Source organism: Watersipora subatra, chromosome 11 (genome assembly GCF_963576615.1).
Source record: "Watersipora subatra chromosome 11, tzWatSuba1.1, whole genome shotgun sequence".
NCBI classification, from domain to species: domain Eukaryota; kingdom Metazoa; phylum Bryozoa; class Gymnolaemata; order Cheilostomatida; family Watersiporidae; genus Watersipora; species Watersipora subatra.
The window spans coordinates 5,402,483-5,419,414 of NC_088718.1; the positions used below are offsets into that span (position 1 = coordinate 5,402,483).

Below are 16,932 nucleotides of genomic sequence, written 5' to 3' on the forward strand. Positions count from 1 at the left end.
TTATATGTTTATATCTCTCCTCCTGCAAAAAAAGAAATGCAATATTGGCCAATATTAGAAGTAAAATGCACTGATATTATTAGAATAACCAATATTATTTATATAGTAATAATAAAAAACCAATGCACAATTTTGTTTACATTTCAAAACGGCATAGCTAGCAATATCACGAAGTTGTGATATTCATATAGATTTTTAGAAAATCTGTACTACGTAGTCATTGTCATGTAGTCATCCAAACTTATAATTAATTATTGCAATAATCTCATTAGAACCGTTAGAAAAAATATCATCATCATGCTTTACTTACACTGCGTTAGATTTTTAGAAAGTCTGTACTAAGTAGTCATTGTTCTGTAGTCATCCAAACTTATAATTAATTATTGTAATAATCTCATAAGAAACGTTAAAAAATATCATCGTCATTTGCTTTACTTATACTGCGTTGGACATCAAATAGAATGGGAAAGTATTCAAATGTGTCGGCAAATGAAAATGAAAAAATTGAAATCGGCAAAAATGAAACGATTTTTGTACTCCTATGTTAATTGCCCAAACCTTCGGCAATTCGACAATGCTATAGACTGGTGAAAAGTGCACGTTATTTTTTCGTGAAAGGCGCAAGACTTCATCGTTCTATTATCTGTCCCTCGGCGTTTCAATTTTCGGTCTTAACTTTTATTAAACCAAGCCTTTCAAGTGTTTTGTGGCGATTTTCATTGAAATTAATCTGTCTATTTGTGTATAATCCGATCAGATGGGTAAGTTTTAAGATAATACCGACGGTTTACAAAGACTTGGTAACATATTTAAATAGGTTTAAATGTGTTTTGTATTGTTATTATACTTTAACGACTTTACATAACGATGCTTAAATTTGTTGATGAAATTTCTTGACGAGGGTTCATCTCATTGTTGATGAATAATTTTCGTAAGTTGTGTGCACATGCATTTATCATAAAAACTCCCACACTTCGCTCCGCTCGTTTGGTCGTGGGATGATTATGATAAAGTGACTGATAGTAAAATCTTTGTGTAACAACAATAACTTTTGAGACACCAATATGATGTCCATGACTTGAGACGTAGTATGCTTCAAGGTTAACTGGGTAGACTAGAACACGGGAACAGTAACAGAAGAACAGAAACTAACAAAAGAACAGAGACTAAAGGTGTTTTTGAATTCCTCAGGCGTAAGGGGGTACACGTGGGACATTCTGATATGAGTTGAGTACTCCTTGCAATTTTAGGATAAATACAGCACATAGCTGATGTCTTGATTTAGGTAGATGTTATCCAATCCGCGGAGGGTCGGTCCACATACAGTAGATCAGCGCATGCATTATGATGTAGAATTAAGGGCTGTGGCTCAAAATCATTATAAAGTACTCTGTTTTCAGGCCATGATAACTCAATGTATGTCTTATATAAAAATCCACTCAGTGAATGCAATTAATATCTTCTTGTATTTGTGCACACTTGCTGAATGGAAGAGCTGCAGTTTCGGTTAGCAATCTGTAGACAGACGCCCTTGCAATACGACATTAATCCGTTTCAGGGTTAGCATCGTAAGGTGAAAATGTCGTATACAGTAATACTTCAACTTACGAGTGCTCCAACGTACGAGAAACTTAAGATACGAGCCAGCTTTCTAGCAAGTTTTAGCACTAACATACGAGCCATGTTTGAGATACGAGCACTTGAGTGAGTTGCCAAGTATGCCGGAGGTGTTTTATTAGAACAGCATCACTCTGTATTTTTCAACTGCTCAGGTTATACTGTTGTACCGTGTTTTTTGTGCACGATTTTCTGTGCAGAATTATGTGAATTAAAAGTACTGTGCGTAGACCGAAAGTTTGCCAGTAAAATGAAAGATAATACAAAGAAAAAGCAAATGATAACAGTCGATATTAAACGGAAAAGTATTGAAAAATATGCGAAATGTGTATGCGTGATTCAGATAGCTCGGCAATATGACAGAAATACATTCATAATTATCAAACAGAAGCAGGCCTGCCAACCCAAGAATGGGGCAATGCGTGAGATTTGGTTTTGGGGCAATTGATGTATCAATGATAGTATATATAAAATAGTGAAAATTGGGGCAAAAATCTCACGCATTTCTCACGCATTTTCATTTTTTCTTTGGGGTGATTGCGTGAGTCTCACGCCCAATGCGTGAGAGTTGGCAGGTATGAACAGAAGGATTATATTCAGGGCATTTAGTTCGCAAAAGGACTAACCAGTTTCTAAACGGTGCAGCGATCTTCACGACCGCTGATGGCATTGGACAAACAATTGGCCGGTGACAGCGTAACTGAAACGATGCAATGTGAAAAGGCCAGCGCTATCTATCCAAACTGTTTAATAGACATTCGGACAAGTTGGCTAGTGGTCGTGTGTTAACCATTTGTGACGACACCTGTGTTCGTCCTAATCGCAACATGTTGCAAGGGCGACAAAGGCAAACGTCCTTAGATAGGTTTATCTTAAAACGGCCGGCTAGTCGTGAAAGCGAAAAAAAGGAAAGATTTCTCGCTAACCAGTGAGAAATTTCAAACTATGAACGCCGAAGAAATTTTAATTACGTTTAGTTGAAAATGAAAGTTTGCTTTTAGGTTTGCTTCTAAGTTTGTCTTTTAACACTTTGATAAAATCTAAATTTATCAAAGTCAACTGTTGTAACGAAGGATAACTTATATCTCCCTCCCTGGCAAATGCGAGTGTTAACTGCTATTGTATGTATTTAATTTTACATTTTAATTAATCACATTTCCTTGCATTATTTTTTATTTGTTGCTTTTTGAAAGCATGTAGTACGTAAGGACAATAGCCAACATGTTCTTTCTGTTACAACATCTTGTTTTGAGTGTTTTATTTGCCTATTTTTTAGAGTATGGAAACCAATCAATATATATTTAATTGTTCTATATATAAATGAATTGCACCAACATGCGAGTAAATTGACATACGAGCTCAGTCTCGGAACGCATTAAGCTCGTAAGTTGAAGTATGACTGTAGAGGGGTATAGAAACCCATAGCAACCCATAGCAATTATCTAATGCAAACTCTTCCTGGTAAAAAACATCAAAATTTTATATACACACTGTACATATTAAAAATTACTAACAAAATAGAATATGAACCACAGTAGCTATAGTTACCAACCGTAACTTTAATGTATTTAGTGGTTTGATCTGCAATAAAATGTAACATTACTATGTATAGTACGTACCATATGGAGTTCAAGACAGATGTATAACATGAACTTTGAATTTAACATAAATGAATTTAGCTTACAAAACACATACTTGAAGCTAAGTTTTAGTATGTATTTTTTGAAATAAACTGTAATTTTGTCATCGTCTTAATCTTCGTTATTCAAACGTATTCAGCACACTGAAAGCCAAATTTGAATTTCAAAAGACCTTTTTGTTGCCATACGACAAAAAAAATGCTGTATGGTTAGGATGAAAAAACATTGTGCCCTACATCGTGAGGCGAAAAAACGGTAAAACCAGGACGTCGTAACCCGTGGGTGCACTGTACCATAAAAAATGGCGTACCCAATGCTTATCTTTATTGTACCCCAACCTTATTAAATATGTAGCTTTGTACAGCTTGTAATTTCATAGATATACAAAAATACTCACATGCAATGATGGATGCAAACCAAGGAATATCAAAAGATATATGTGTGCTCTCCAGTAAGCTCTGCACTAATCTAGGAGGCCAATAACCTCCCGAGCCCGAAATAGATAATGTAGGCTCTCCCAGTGCTGTCAACTGTTCAGTATATAAAGGAGGGTCAGGTGGTGGAGGAAGAAAACCTACAAAAAGACAAAAATGTACAGATCCTCCATTCAAAATCTACAACACTAGACCACCGAATGTACTACTGCATACTAGTCTATCATATTTACTACTGTATACTGGTCAATCATATTTAATACTGTATACTAGTCTATCATAGTTACTCCTGTATACTAGTCTATCATATTTACTACTGTATACTGGTATATCATATTTACTACTGTATACTAGTCTATCATAGTTACTCCTGTATACTAGTCTATCATATTTACTACTGTATACTGGTATATCACATTTACTACTGTATACTAGTCTATCATATTTACTACTGTGTACTAGTCTATCATATTTACTACTGTATACTAGTCTATCATATTTACTACGGTATACCAGTCTAGCATATTTACTACTGTGTACTAGTCTATCATATTTACTACTGTGTACTAGTCTATCATATTTACTACTGTGTGCTAGTCTATCATATTTACTACTGTGTACTGGTATATCATATTTACTACTGTGTACTAATCTATCATATTAACTACTGTGTAGTAGTCTATCATATTCACTACTGTATACTAGTCTATCATATTTACTACTGTATATTAGTTTATCATATTTACTATTGTATACTAGTCTATCATATTTACTACTGTGTACTACTGCTAACAGGTTTTTTCTATGAGTTTAGTTAAATTTAAAATTTAAAAAACATTCAAGTTTCTGCAATTAAATGATAATTTATGCAAAATATAGCGCATTATAATGTTTAATTACAGAAAACTTACGCAATTTAGGAAAACTCAATTTTCCCATGACCAAACACAAGCGAAGAGAGTGCTTGGGAGCTTTATGATAAATGCATATGTGCCCACAACTCATGAAAATTGTTCATCAGCGGCCATCCCAAACTCCTGTACCGGAATCTCATCAAAAAATTTAACCATTTTTTTGTGGAGTCATTTAAGTATAATAACAATACAAAACACATATAAACCTATTTAAATATGTTACCATGTCCTTAAAAACCCGCGACTATATCTTAAAACTTACCCATCTGATAGGATAATACATAACTAGACAGATGAATTTGGCCTAAAATCGCCATTAAAACCTGACAAGCCTTTTTTAATCAAAATTAAGACTGGCCAACAAAACGCCGATTACGCCGTGCGACAGAGAGTAGAACCATTAAGTCGTGCGCATTTCACGAGAAAAATGTGCACATTTCACCAGTCTCTGGCATTTTCCAATTGCCGAAGTTTCTGTAATTAACGTAGAAGTACTGAAAAGTAATCGTTTCTTTTTTGCCGATTTTAAAGATAACTGACATTTTGGACACTTATAATAAGTACTTTATTATTCCAACTGATGTCCAAAGCAGTGAAAGTAAAGGAATTGACAATTATATTTTTCTAACGATTCTTATAAGATTATTACAATATTTAATTATAAGAATAATTATTCGATTTTATAAGAATATTATAAGATTTAATTATAAAAATAATCATTCGAATTTACAAGATCAAAGTATATAGTGACCGATCGTGGGCAATATGTTACTGTTATTATTTTTCTAAAGATTTTGTTGATGATACTACGGCTGTGCCCAATATCGCGGTACTGCCAAACCATTTTTAATATTTTGCAAAAATATTTAATTATAAAAATAATCATTCAAATTTATAAGATCGAAGTATATAGTGACCGATGGTGTGCAATATGTTACTGTTATTATTTTTCTAAATATTTTGTTAATGATACTACGGCTGTGCCCAATGTCGCGGCACTGCCAAGCCGTTTTTAATATCTGCAAAATCAAATTATAGGCCTTCACTTTCTTCTAAATATACAGCTATTTCTATGCCTACCAACTAAAATCTGTTCAGATTTTTAAATTCAGCATAATATTTTGCATATAAATACAAAAAACTAGATAAATATCACAACTTCTTGATATTGGTTGCTATGACGTTTTGAAATGTAAACAAAATTGTGCACTGGTTTTCGTTTCTCAAACTTTAACTCCTGTTTTCTCAGAACTATGTTTTCCCACTAATGGTAAACATGCATTCAGTTTATTGAACATAAAATTTGCAGGAAGCAAATTTTTTTAATGCAAAGTAACTGAAAATGTTCTCCTTCTGCTAGTGTAGATAACTCTAAATCTCACACACCCGACTTGACCATGGTTTCTGTGATCATGACCCATTTTTTCACTTTGGTTGCAGATCACTGTCAAAACCATTCTACATTCAACACAACCAACTTTCAAACTGTGTATATTACACAGCAGCTTGCCATTTTACTTTTAATATTGCATTTCTCTTATTGCAGGGGAAAGATATAAACATATAATCTTTCCCTTTCATTATTGCTGTTTGTTGTACATAATAACACCCAGTACATTACAGCTACCATTGCAGCTACCATTGCAGTTCTCCTATTGCACTGCAGTGCCATTTGACTGCTAATATTGCATTTCTCAACCAGCAGTACCCTTTCTTTTTTCCAATATCACTTTGGTCGTGGGCTGTATGACAGATGAATTTCTAGATAATATTTTTCTCAAAAAAACCAGTAGTCTACGTGTCAATTACAAAACATTCTGTGCAGCAGTTTCGAGTCAGATGAAACCTAACAATCATAATACGGACAAACACCTACTCAAGATTACTTACAAATATTTTCTAACGCATGCATAAAATGCCAACAATAACGGAAAAAGGCTAGTGAAAAACAGAAAAATGGTACGTAGATTTTCACTTAGTTTTACATACATGTAATGCATTAGTGTTAACATTACCGTATGTTTAATCACTCACAGTAGTCAAGTATATACCATAGGTTTTTGGGTTGTGGAACTCCTACGATAATATTTGATTCAACATGCAGTTTAACATACAAAGCAGATTTTAAAACAAATTAATTTCATGTGAAAAGTTTCAAGTCTTAATAGACCAGAAGAATAATTACCTGAGCCTAAGGAATCTGTGGCGCTATTAGAACTTGCTCCGGGCTGCAACAGAGCAATGTAAAACCTCAGCATGAACATGAGACCGATCGATCGATGCTCATAACTCCTTTTTTATTGCACATAAAAAGCTAGTTTTTGCTGCAAACTGTAGCAAACATATCAGTAAGTGCAATGAGCTTTTATTCAACAATGTTAAATATAGAAATAAAATAAAAATATGCCTTCAAATTTAGAAAATAAAATTTGAAAATTTCAACAAATTGCAAAGAAGGACACAGACTATAATATCATCGCAGGTTTATTTCAAGCAATAGATATCAACTGGTAGAAATATTTCTTGGTTTCTCAATGCACATTTATTAAGAGATATTTAACAAGTTAGAGGTAAGTTAACAGATTTATTGCATCCAAAAGGTTTAATATCGGTCTACCGGATAAAGAGTGCAAAATATAGGCAACATTCGCTTCGCCTGTAATAGGGCTAAATTTATCTTCCAAAAATTTTGACGAGCCATTTAAAAAATAGACTGCCAGCCTCTATTTGAACCCGGCCTCCAATTGACCACCATTATACAGGAAAAGTTGAAAAATAGAGCGCCGTGGCGTTCAATTAGAGGTTTTCCGGTATTTCTCACAAATGTTGTTTTTAACAAAGAACTTTCAAATTTCACAGAACTTTTGGTAAAAACAATAAACTCAAACCAAACTTTTGAAATAAACAAATCATATTGATGTTAAAAATTTTAATCACAAATGTTAATTGAAATTAAGCATACATTTAGGTGACAAAAATATTTTTATTCTGGGCAACCATAACAGCGACTTAAGTTTCCAATGAATCAAAATGAGCTAACATTTTAGCATACCTCAGTGCTGAGCATTCTATGATTTGTAGCTCCATGGCTCCCATTCCCATGAGAGTTGAATGAATATTGTAATGGTAGTGGAGAACGGAAGGGCTGCCTCCCAGAATGCATAGTCAATAGATTTCAATGGCATCGAGTGCAGCGCATCACAGCTTGTACTCCTGATCTCATCTACAAATTACGATTAATAAGTTTGTGTAGTTAACGAGTGGTTACATCTATATATAGATTTCTCAATGTTTGTATATATATTTCTCAAAGTTTGTCTGTGTATTCATCGTTGTGTGTGTCCAGCTATAGCTGTTAAAATCTTAGAATTTAAAATTCCATTTTATGATGGATTTGAAATCACGGAGATTACAACCGCAAGCTTGCAATCCACGCGCTCTACCACTGAGCTACACAAGGCGTCTTGATCAAAGGCACTATCATATATGGTATACTGTATGCACACATTAAATGACGTATTATTTGAAATTTTTTGAATTCTATTAATTCTATGAAACACGATGTTTTTTCGTGTTTTTTTGAACTTCTATTTTTGGTTTTTCATAAGGTTCAATTGCTATTTTCGAGGTCGAGGCCAATTCTTTTCACGCGAATAATTGTATTATCTCTGTAAGAGCCTCGACAATGTCTCACCATTTGGTCAGACAAAGACAGTATGATATCTCATTTTTACATTTATACCAGTATTGAGAGGTTCCAGTATCGTCGCATTCAAAAGCTACGAAATCTATTAATTCTATGAAACAAGATGCTTTTTCGTTTTTTCTTGAATGTGCATTTTCGGTCTTTCGTAAGGTTCAATTGCTATGACCTCGATCAAGGCCAATTCTTTTCACGAGAACGGTTATAGTATCTTAGTTGATTAAGCTACTTGGCATGTATGATTGGGCTGTGAGGCCTTGGCTAGATTGACATCTGAGGTCACGGCAGTTGCGAGAAGTTATTGACACATCAAGGATTAGTTAGCAGAAAGGGAGAGACCGCGCTTCTACACCATACTAGTCAACCACATCATACAATACTGTTTTCATATAAATCCGCTATTTCTAAGTTTGACATTTGTTTGACAAGTTTGACAAGTTTCTAAGAGCTGACATTGAGTTAAATGATTGTTATTTTTTATTGGTTCAATTGGCTACCCTAGCGATATGACTTGTTTAATAGTTATTGTTGCATTATTGACTTAGTTTGAGTTAGCCTTATATTGTATCAATTATGCATAGACATCAATATTGTTTATGTGTATTGCCGCTTTCTATGCTGAAGATAACGTGAGAATTATGGGTAATAAAGCACCCTTCCGGTTTCTACTTGCTATTCTAAAATGTTAATTTGTTCAGTACTAATGACAATCCGATAATAGCTTATGATTAGGGTTGCATCTAATGAATACAACATGGTGGCAACGTTGTAACTCATGCCTTAGTTATTATGGAGGGAATCTTATCGCCATCACTGCTTAACCTTCGATCTAATGACTTGTTTTCGGAATGGCGTCGCTGGAAGAGGGCGTTCACTGACTATCTGCTAGCAATAAACTTGGTTGATGCTTCAGAGGGTGCAGAGAGATGTAAATTAGCATTGTTTAGGCATGGGGAGGGGTGAAGATGTTCGTGAACTTTATGGTCAGATGGAGTTCATGGCTTTGGTTGATGGGGAAGATCAACCTACTGAAATAGATGAGGGTAAAACAGGTCGGAAATTAAATGATGTTCTGGCCAAATTTCAGGAATACTGTAACCCTAGATCTAGTATCGTGGTCAGCAGATTTGAGTTTCATAAATGTGAGCAAGATGGTACAGCTATAGATGTTTATTTGATAAAACTTAGACGCCTGGCAGAGGAGTGTGAATTTGGTAATCAATGAGATTCACTTATCAGAGATAAACTTCTTTTTGGTCTGGATGACACCAAAGTGAGTGAAGGGCTTATGCGAGAATCCGATAGAACCTTAACCTTAGATTATGTTATCAAGGCTGTAAGAGTATACGAGGTCTCCAAAGCTGGAACTACCACAATGAAATCAGACACACCTGAGATAAATGCTGTCCATGCCAGGCCCATTTATGACAGTTATAGTAATAGATCATCCTTTGGGGATAGTATCAAATGTTCCAAGTGTGGAAAAATGCATGGGAAAGTAAATGTCCAGCATTTGGAACAAAATGCAATAAATGTAATCTTAGGAATCATTGGGCTAGTGTGTGTTTTTCTAAAAGTAAGCAAACTGTTCACGAGTTGTAGGACACACATTCAGAGGGTAGTTCTAATGATACAACTGAGATTTACTTTGGGGAGATTTCTCAGGTTGATAATGTGGAAATAGGTTCTTGGTTAGCTAATATCAAAGTCCATACTGATACAAAAAGGAGACAGTTAATCAGGTTCAAATTAGACACTGGAGCCTCACTCAGTGTTTGTGGACCTAGGCACTATGTTAGTAGTCTCAACAAAACTACTAAGAAATTGTATGGACCTTGTCATACACCACTGCGTTGCTTAGGGGTAATGTCATGCAAGATGAGTGCTGGAAAAGAGACTATTTCTGAAGAAATTTATGTAGTAGATAAGCAAACGGCCCCATTACTAAGTAGAAAAGCTTGTGAAAGTCTAAAGCTAGTATCTGTAGACCATAGTCGGTGTGAGATTGGATCTGTGGAAGTAGATAGCCGTCTGTTTCGGGGACTGGGAAAGGTAGACCGAGAGTATAGTATCTGTTTAAAGTCCAATTCTACTGCTTTCGCCATTCATGTCCCCCGACCTATCGCCTTTCTCCTTAGAGCTAAAGCTGATGAAGCATTAGAGAAAATGCTTGTTGACCAAGTTATAGCCCCTATAAAAGAACCTACCCCCTGGGTAGCACCAATGGTCATAGGACCTAAGCTTAATCAAGAGTCAGTGAGAATATGTACTTACTACACTGCTTTGAATAAACACATACTTCGAGAAGTACATCCGATGTCTACAGTAGAAGATAGCTTAGCTAATTTGGAACGGGACACTGTGTTCTCAAAAATCGATGCAAACAGCGGATTTTGGCAAATTCCTTTGTCCAATGAGTCTAGTGAGCTTACCACATTTCTTACACACAAAGGCAGGTTTCGTTATTTACGACTTCCTCAAGGCCTGAACAGTTTCCCAGAAATATTTCAAGCAGAGATAAACAGAATATTTTCTGGGATTGAGGGGGTAATTATAAACATGGATGATGTGCTGGTCTTTGGGAAAGACAAAAAAGACCATGACAATAGATTACAAGAAGTGCTTGGGCGGATTTTAGAATCTGGCATGACACTTAATAAGTCTAAGTGTCAGTTTTGAGTGCAACAGGTTCAATTTTTTGGTCATATAATTGATAAGACAGGAATTCATACTGGTCCCAGACTTCAAGGAATCATGGACTTTCCCACCTCCAAAACAGTTACAGAGGTTAGAAGTTTTCTAGGTCTAACAAATCAGTTCGCAAAGTTTTCTAGTAAGTTAGCTGAAGTAAGTAAGCCCCTAAGAGATCTTCTTCGTGCAGACGTCACAAAAGGAGGATGTTATTGGGAACATAGTCAAACCATAGCTTTTCAAAATGTAAAAGAACTGTTTAAAGAACCACTGGTGCTTGCTACATATAGCTCTACAAGGCAGACTTTTGTGACAACGGATGCCTCTAATTATGGAGTAGAGGCAACACTCAGTCAGATTCAAGAAGATAGAACAAGAAGGCTAATTGCTACGGCCAGTCGATCTCTTAGTGAAACTCAGCAGCGGTATGCTGCTATAGAGAAAGAAGCTCTCGGAGTTTGCTGGGCTATGGAGAAATTCTCTAAGTATATCCTGGGCATGAAACGGGTAACCATTGAAACTGATCACAAGCCCCTCATTTCACTATTTGGAGATAAATTTTTAGATAGACTCCCCCCACGTATTCAAGGTTTCAAGCTTAGACTTCAGAGGTATGACTATGTAATAACTCATATCAATGGAAAGCATAACATATCTGCGAATGCTTTGTTGAGACATACCTACACTAAACCAGATTTATTAGACACATCTAGAGTTGAAGAGATAGAACACTACAGTGCTGAAATAGTTCATCTCAATGGATTAGATCGACATTTAGAAGCCATGCGTAGGGGACAGCAAAAGGATGAGGTGTTGCGTAAGGTCATATCATATGTAGAAGAAGGCTGGCCATCCTATCTTTCTTTTGTTGACACAGTTTTAAAGCCTTACTTTGATCAACAAGCCTTTTGAAGCATCAACAAAGGATTTCTAATGTTTGGAACATGCATTGTTATACCCCTTGCGCAGAGGTTGGATGTGCTAGCAGACTTGCACAAGGCCATCTCAGTATCACTAAAAGTCAGTCTAGAACCAAAAACTGTGTATGGTGGCCAAACGTGTCAAAAGCTATTGAGACTATGATAAATCAATGCCTGAAGTGTAGAGAAGAAGCCGCTAAGCCTATTGAACCTCTTAGCCCTACAGCTACACCTTAAAGACCTTGGCAGGTGTTAGGTTCTGATCTCTTTTATTATAAAGACCAGGTGTATTTGATGTTAGTGAACTACTACTCAAGGTTTCCTGAGATAGCTTTGCTGGAAAATGATAGTTCCTCAAGAAGTGTCATATCGCATATGAAGAGCATGTTCTCCAGACAGGTGCAATACTACCTGGGTGATCTCTAAAGAGACCACCCAGGTAGTATTGAGACAATACAATACAATTACTATACTACCTGGGTGATCTCTAAAGAGACGACCCAGGTAGTATTGTATTGTAATTGAACTACCACTCCTGCTCACTGTCAGTGGGCAGGAGCGGTAATTTGCTTAGGCTCTCATCATTACAGGATCTTAACCAAACCCTAGATGCTGTGCTATGTAACAAGCAGCACAGATTCAGATGTGGTCTTAGTTGTGAAACCTAACCGCTTGCTACTAACCATGATCTAGACAAAGATCGAAAAAGGCTCAAGCCTTTTACAGCGTAATTCAAGATTTCAAGAAGGCATTCGACAAGGTCCTACATAAACTTCTTATACAAAAAATTAGACAGAATGCTGGTACAAACCAGAACATGTGCAATTGAATACAAAGGTTTTCTTACAGATAAAGTTCAAAAAGTGGCTATTAAAAGGGTGCTTATATCATAGCGTTGCAGTGACTGCTGGAGTCCCACAAGGCTCGGTACTGGGTCAACATTATTTCTCACATATAATTTATATATATTATATATAAATTACCTCCCAAATGCTATGTCGCATAATGTCAGTTTGTATGAAGATGATACGTTTCTTTATACACAAGTTAATCTTGACAGAGAATCGCAACACTTTTAAAATGACATTGATCAGCTCTATGAATGGTCTGTCAGATAAAAAATAAATAGCCTTCATTGTTGATAAATGTAAAATATGGTTTTCTGCAAGAAGCCAACCAATCAGACCACTTATAATTGGGGAGGTCAGCACTATTCGCAGTAACAAAGGCCAAATATTTTGATATTCATGCAATCAAATCTGAGATTTAACAAACGCGTAGACATAATGATTGGCTTCGCATCCAAGGTTCTAGGTTGTACCAAACACTCCCTCGTCGAAGCACCTGAAAAGTACAAGCTGTTAGAATACACCAGTCTATGCAGACCTGTTCTTGAGTAAGGAGACACTCTATAAGACCCTGCAAATAAAGCCACTGCTGAATTGCTAGAATCAGTACAAAACAAAGCTGTCCGCTTTATCAAAAACATTAAAGGCTGTACCGGTCTGACAAAAGCGCAAGCTCAACTACAATTGTCATCACTAACCTCAATTAACATCACTAACATCGAATAGCCTTACCTACTGATGAGAATACTCTTTGATGAAGATAGACATAACACCCTCCGTTCAGCTTATGATGAAATGCTTAAAGACAGAAACAGCGCAACAATGATCATCCATTCAGCTACAAGGGGTGAAACAACTTCTATATATGCATCCAACCATGTATAGTAGGCTTTCTAACAGCTTTTTCCCACGCATTATTAGAGATATGAGGATTGGATCAACGATCAAGAATAACCACAGCAGCATGTTGTATCGCTGTCTCACACTGTACACTGTACTTTCCCCTTTACAACATTAGTGTTGTTAGAGTGTTCTATGCTCCACGAGGTACGAGCTTAACACCTTCGTTAGTGTAGGAAACAGTAGGCTTAGGCCTAATAATCAAATTAGTTCGCATAACCAATGCTAAGTGGCACAAACTAAACAGTGAAAATAGGACATGGTGACAAAGCAAGTTCAACGCTGTTCTATGTGTGGATGCAGATTAATTGTGTTTTAATGACAGTTTCTCCTGTGGGATATTATGCGCATATCCTTTCCTTATAAGCTTTCCTGTGATTAGCCGAAAATGCAGGAGCTGGCTTTTATGGAAAGCCAGGGCTTATGAAAAGCTGACTTTTCACAGAAAAGCCGGGAGACTATCTAACAGGTCTAGTTTAATAAGCGGGCATTCAACAAGGCTGAAGGAGATAAGCTGCAGTGAGATGAGCGAGTGAGCTGACCTACTGAGTCGCCGTGTCTTTACTAGCAGAAAATCTGCGTGTAGTGGTCTAGGCATATGAAACTATAATGTAGTCGCGAGGCTGGTGATTTGGCTTGCACACAGGTTTGCAGTAGGGACTGCCGTGAGATTGGTGACGGCATTTCTGCCATGGGTGTGTATCGTCGCGGTGGTAAAGGGTAATGGCAAAAGGAAGGTTGATGTGCCATCGTTGCAGCTTAGTACTGCGTAACAACTTCTATGCTGTTTTGACCATGCTGTATATGCGTGCGTCTGCCTTGTGCCCACTCGTATTGCAGGACCTTAGGTTACTTATGCCAGCCCGGCATTGAGAGGTCACACCGCTAGTATGTGGACCTATAGGAGTCGGCCATGTAGACGGCTACAGTAGTATATATACATGTGACGAACTGCAGACGAGGCTTTTCCCTTGTGGATTTATTGGTGAGTGTACTTATTTAACATGGTGCAGTCGGCAGGATCGCCGTTGCGTGGTTGTTAAAAGTGATTTGTGCTGTGATACTTGTGTTCAGTGTTTTACAGGTTCTATACCTCGTGGTAAGTGCTTCGTGTGTGGTTTCCGTGCTTTCAGTGTTTACAGTGTAGTGGTGTTCAGTGAAATTGAGTGTTTACGGTGCAGTGGTGCTCAGTGAAACTTGGTGGTGCTTTTAACACTTGTGTAGTGTTCGTGTTGTGTTACGCATCAATTATGGTGTTTAGTTTTAATGATTTTCCTTTGTTAAAATTGGATAGTGGTGACGTTAACGGTTCATGGAAAAGATGGTTTGGTAGTTTTCAAATTGTCGGAGAAATGGTTAGTATGAGATTGGGCAAGGATGAAGACGGCAACCATAAATTTAGTGGCTGTATGAAACTTCTTGCGTTATTACACGCAATAGGTAGTGATGGTAGAGATGCTTTGAGCTCTGTTGGTTTTCGTACGCAGAATGAAAATTCTACTTATGATGAGGCTATGGCTCATTTAGTTACTATTTACGGTACTGATGAAATGGTATACGTTAAAATGATGAAATTCGTTACTGTTTCACAAACAGCTTGTGAAAAGGAAAATGATTATTTGCTTCGAGTTGAAAAACTCAGTAGATTTTGGTAGTAATGAAGATGTAAGGAAAGAATTTGCTCTAGCAATAGATGTTAACGGCTTGCGAGAAGGTTTTTTACGTAGGCAATTAATGCAACAAATGGAGTTGAATTGGAAAATTCTAACAGATACTTTGATGGCCAGAAAACTCGCGCGAGAATCTGATGCCATATTGGAAGGTGTTAGAAGTAAAACTAGCAAACTTAGTGTTTCGGAAATTTTGACAAAAGCTCATAGAAATAAATCTAAAGTAAGAGGAGCCAGTCGTTATTCAAGTTCTGATTCAAGTGCTTGCGAAAATGGTGAAAGTAACAGAATTTCACAAAGGCAACGTAAAAGTTATCATGATGAAAGGTCTAAGAATAAATACTCTAGAAAATGGAGTAGAAAGTTCGGTTACGAATTTCTTAGTTATGATCGTAGAAGCAGGTATAGAGACTCTAGCAGGTCTGCAAGAGACTTTAGCGTTGATAGGTATAACCGCAATTGGCGTGTTCAGTATAAGGATGGACAGTCACCCAAGAGTGATGATGAATGTTACAACTGTGGTAGTGGAGATCATAGGCTACATAGTTGCCCTGCAGCTAGATGTTTTGTATGCAATAGGAAAGGTCATACTAGCATTGACTGTAAAAAATATGGCGCCGATATAACTCGAAAAAGTTAATATAGACACCGCTACAACAGAAGTAGTAGCAGGGAAAGTGATCGGAATAGGGGCAAAAGCCCTAAGAAAAGGGATAGGGATAGTACACGTTTTTACTCTTCAAGTAGAAGTGTAAGGTTTTCATCTGCAGGTCCTAAATGACTAGATAATAGAATAGTTAGGACCTTGAAGGTAAATGGTAGTGAAGTTGATTTCACATTTGATACGGGTGCTGATGTTTCTACCTTGACTGTTAAGACATCAAGTAAACTTGGTTTGGATCTGAAAGAGCCAGATCGACACCTCAGTGGTGCTGATGGTTCAAGCCTGAAAGTTCTAGGCTTCAGTAAAGTGAATATAGAGAGCTCATATCGTACTACTGATGCTCCCGTATTTGTATTGAAAGGTTCTAAATGCAACCTTTCAGCAATGACGGAACTTAAAAATCTTAACTTACTCGCTGTCATTAATGGTATGTGTACGGATGGTTTCGATCCTATTCAGAAATTTCCTAAAGTGTTTGAAGGCTTGGGTACTATGCCTGGTATGTTTTCCATCACCTTGAGAGGTGAGGCAGAACCCGTCAGGTTGTATTCCCCAAGATCAATTGCAGCTGGGTTAAGATCTCAGACTAAGAAAGAGCTTGATAAAATGCTCACTGATAAGGTTATAGAAAAAGTAGAAATACCTACTGATTGGTGTTCGGGCCTAACAATAGCTCCAAAATCTGGTGGTAAAATCAGAATGTGTGTGGATTTAATAAATTTAAATAAAGGAGTTGAAAGGGAAATTTACCCTTTACCTAAGATCTCAGATATGTTATGCAAAGTGTCAAAGGGCACTATGTTTTCTAAACTTGATGCCAACTCTGGTTTTTGGCAGGTGAAATTAGATCCTAAAAGTAAATTATTGACTACGTCTGTAACACCGTGGGGACGGTTTTGTTTTAGGTGAATGCCTTTTGGAATTTCCTCAG

At 36.8% G+C, this 16,932-nt stretch overlaps 1 protein-coding gene across 1 annotated transcript in view; it reads left to right on the plus strand.

Annotated features, from left to right (window-relative positions):
- Window positions 1-2,144: 2,144 nt before the first annotated feature.
- Window positions 2,145-16,932, plus strand: part of LOC137408574 (EKC/KEOPS complex subunit Lage3-like) — a 296,168-nt gene continuing 281,380 nt past the window's right edge. The window contains exon 1 of the mRNA XM_068095155.1: window positions 2,145-2,192. Coding sequence (XP_067951256.1) covers window positions 2,175-2,192 — 18 coding nt within the window. The 5' untranslated portion in view covers window positions 2,145-2,174. The remainder of the gene's footprint in view (window positions 2,193-16,932) is intronic.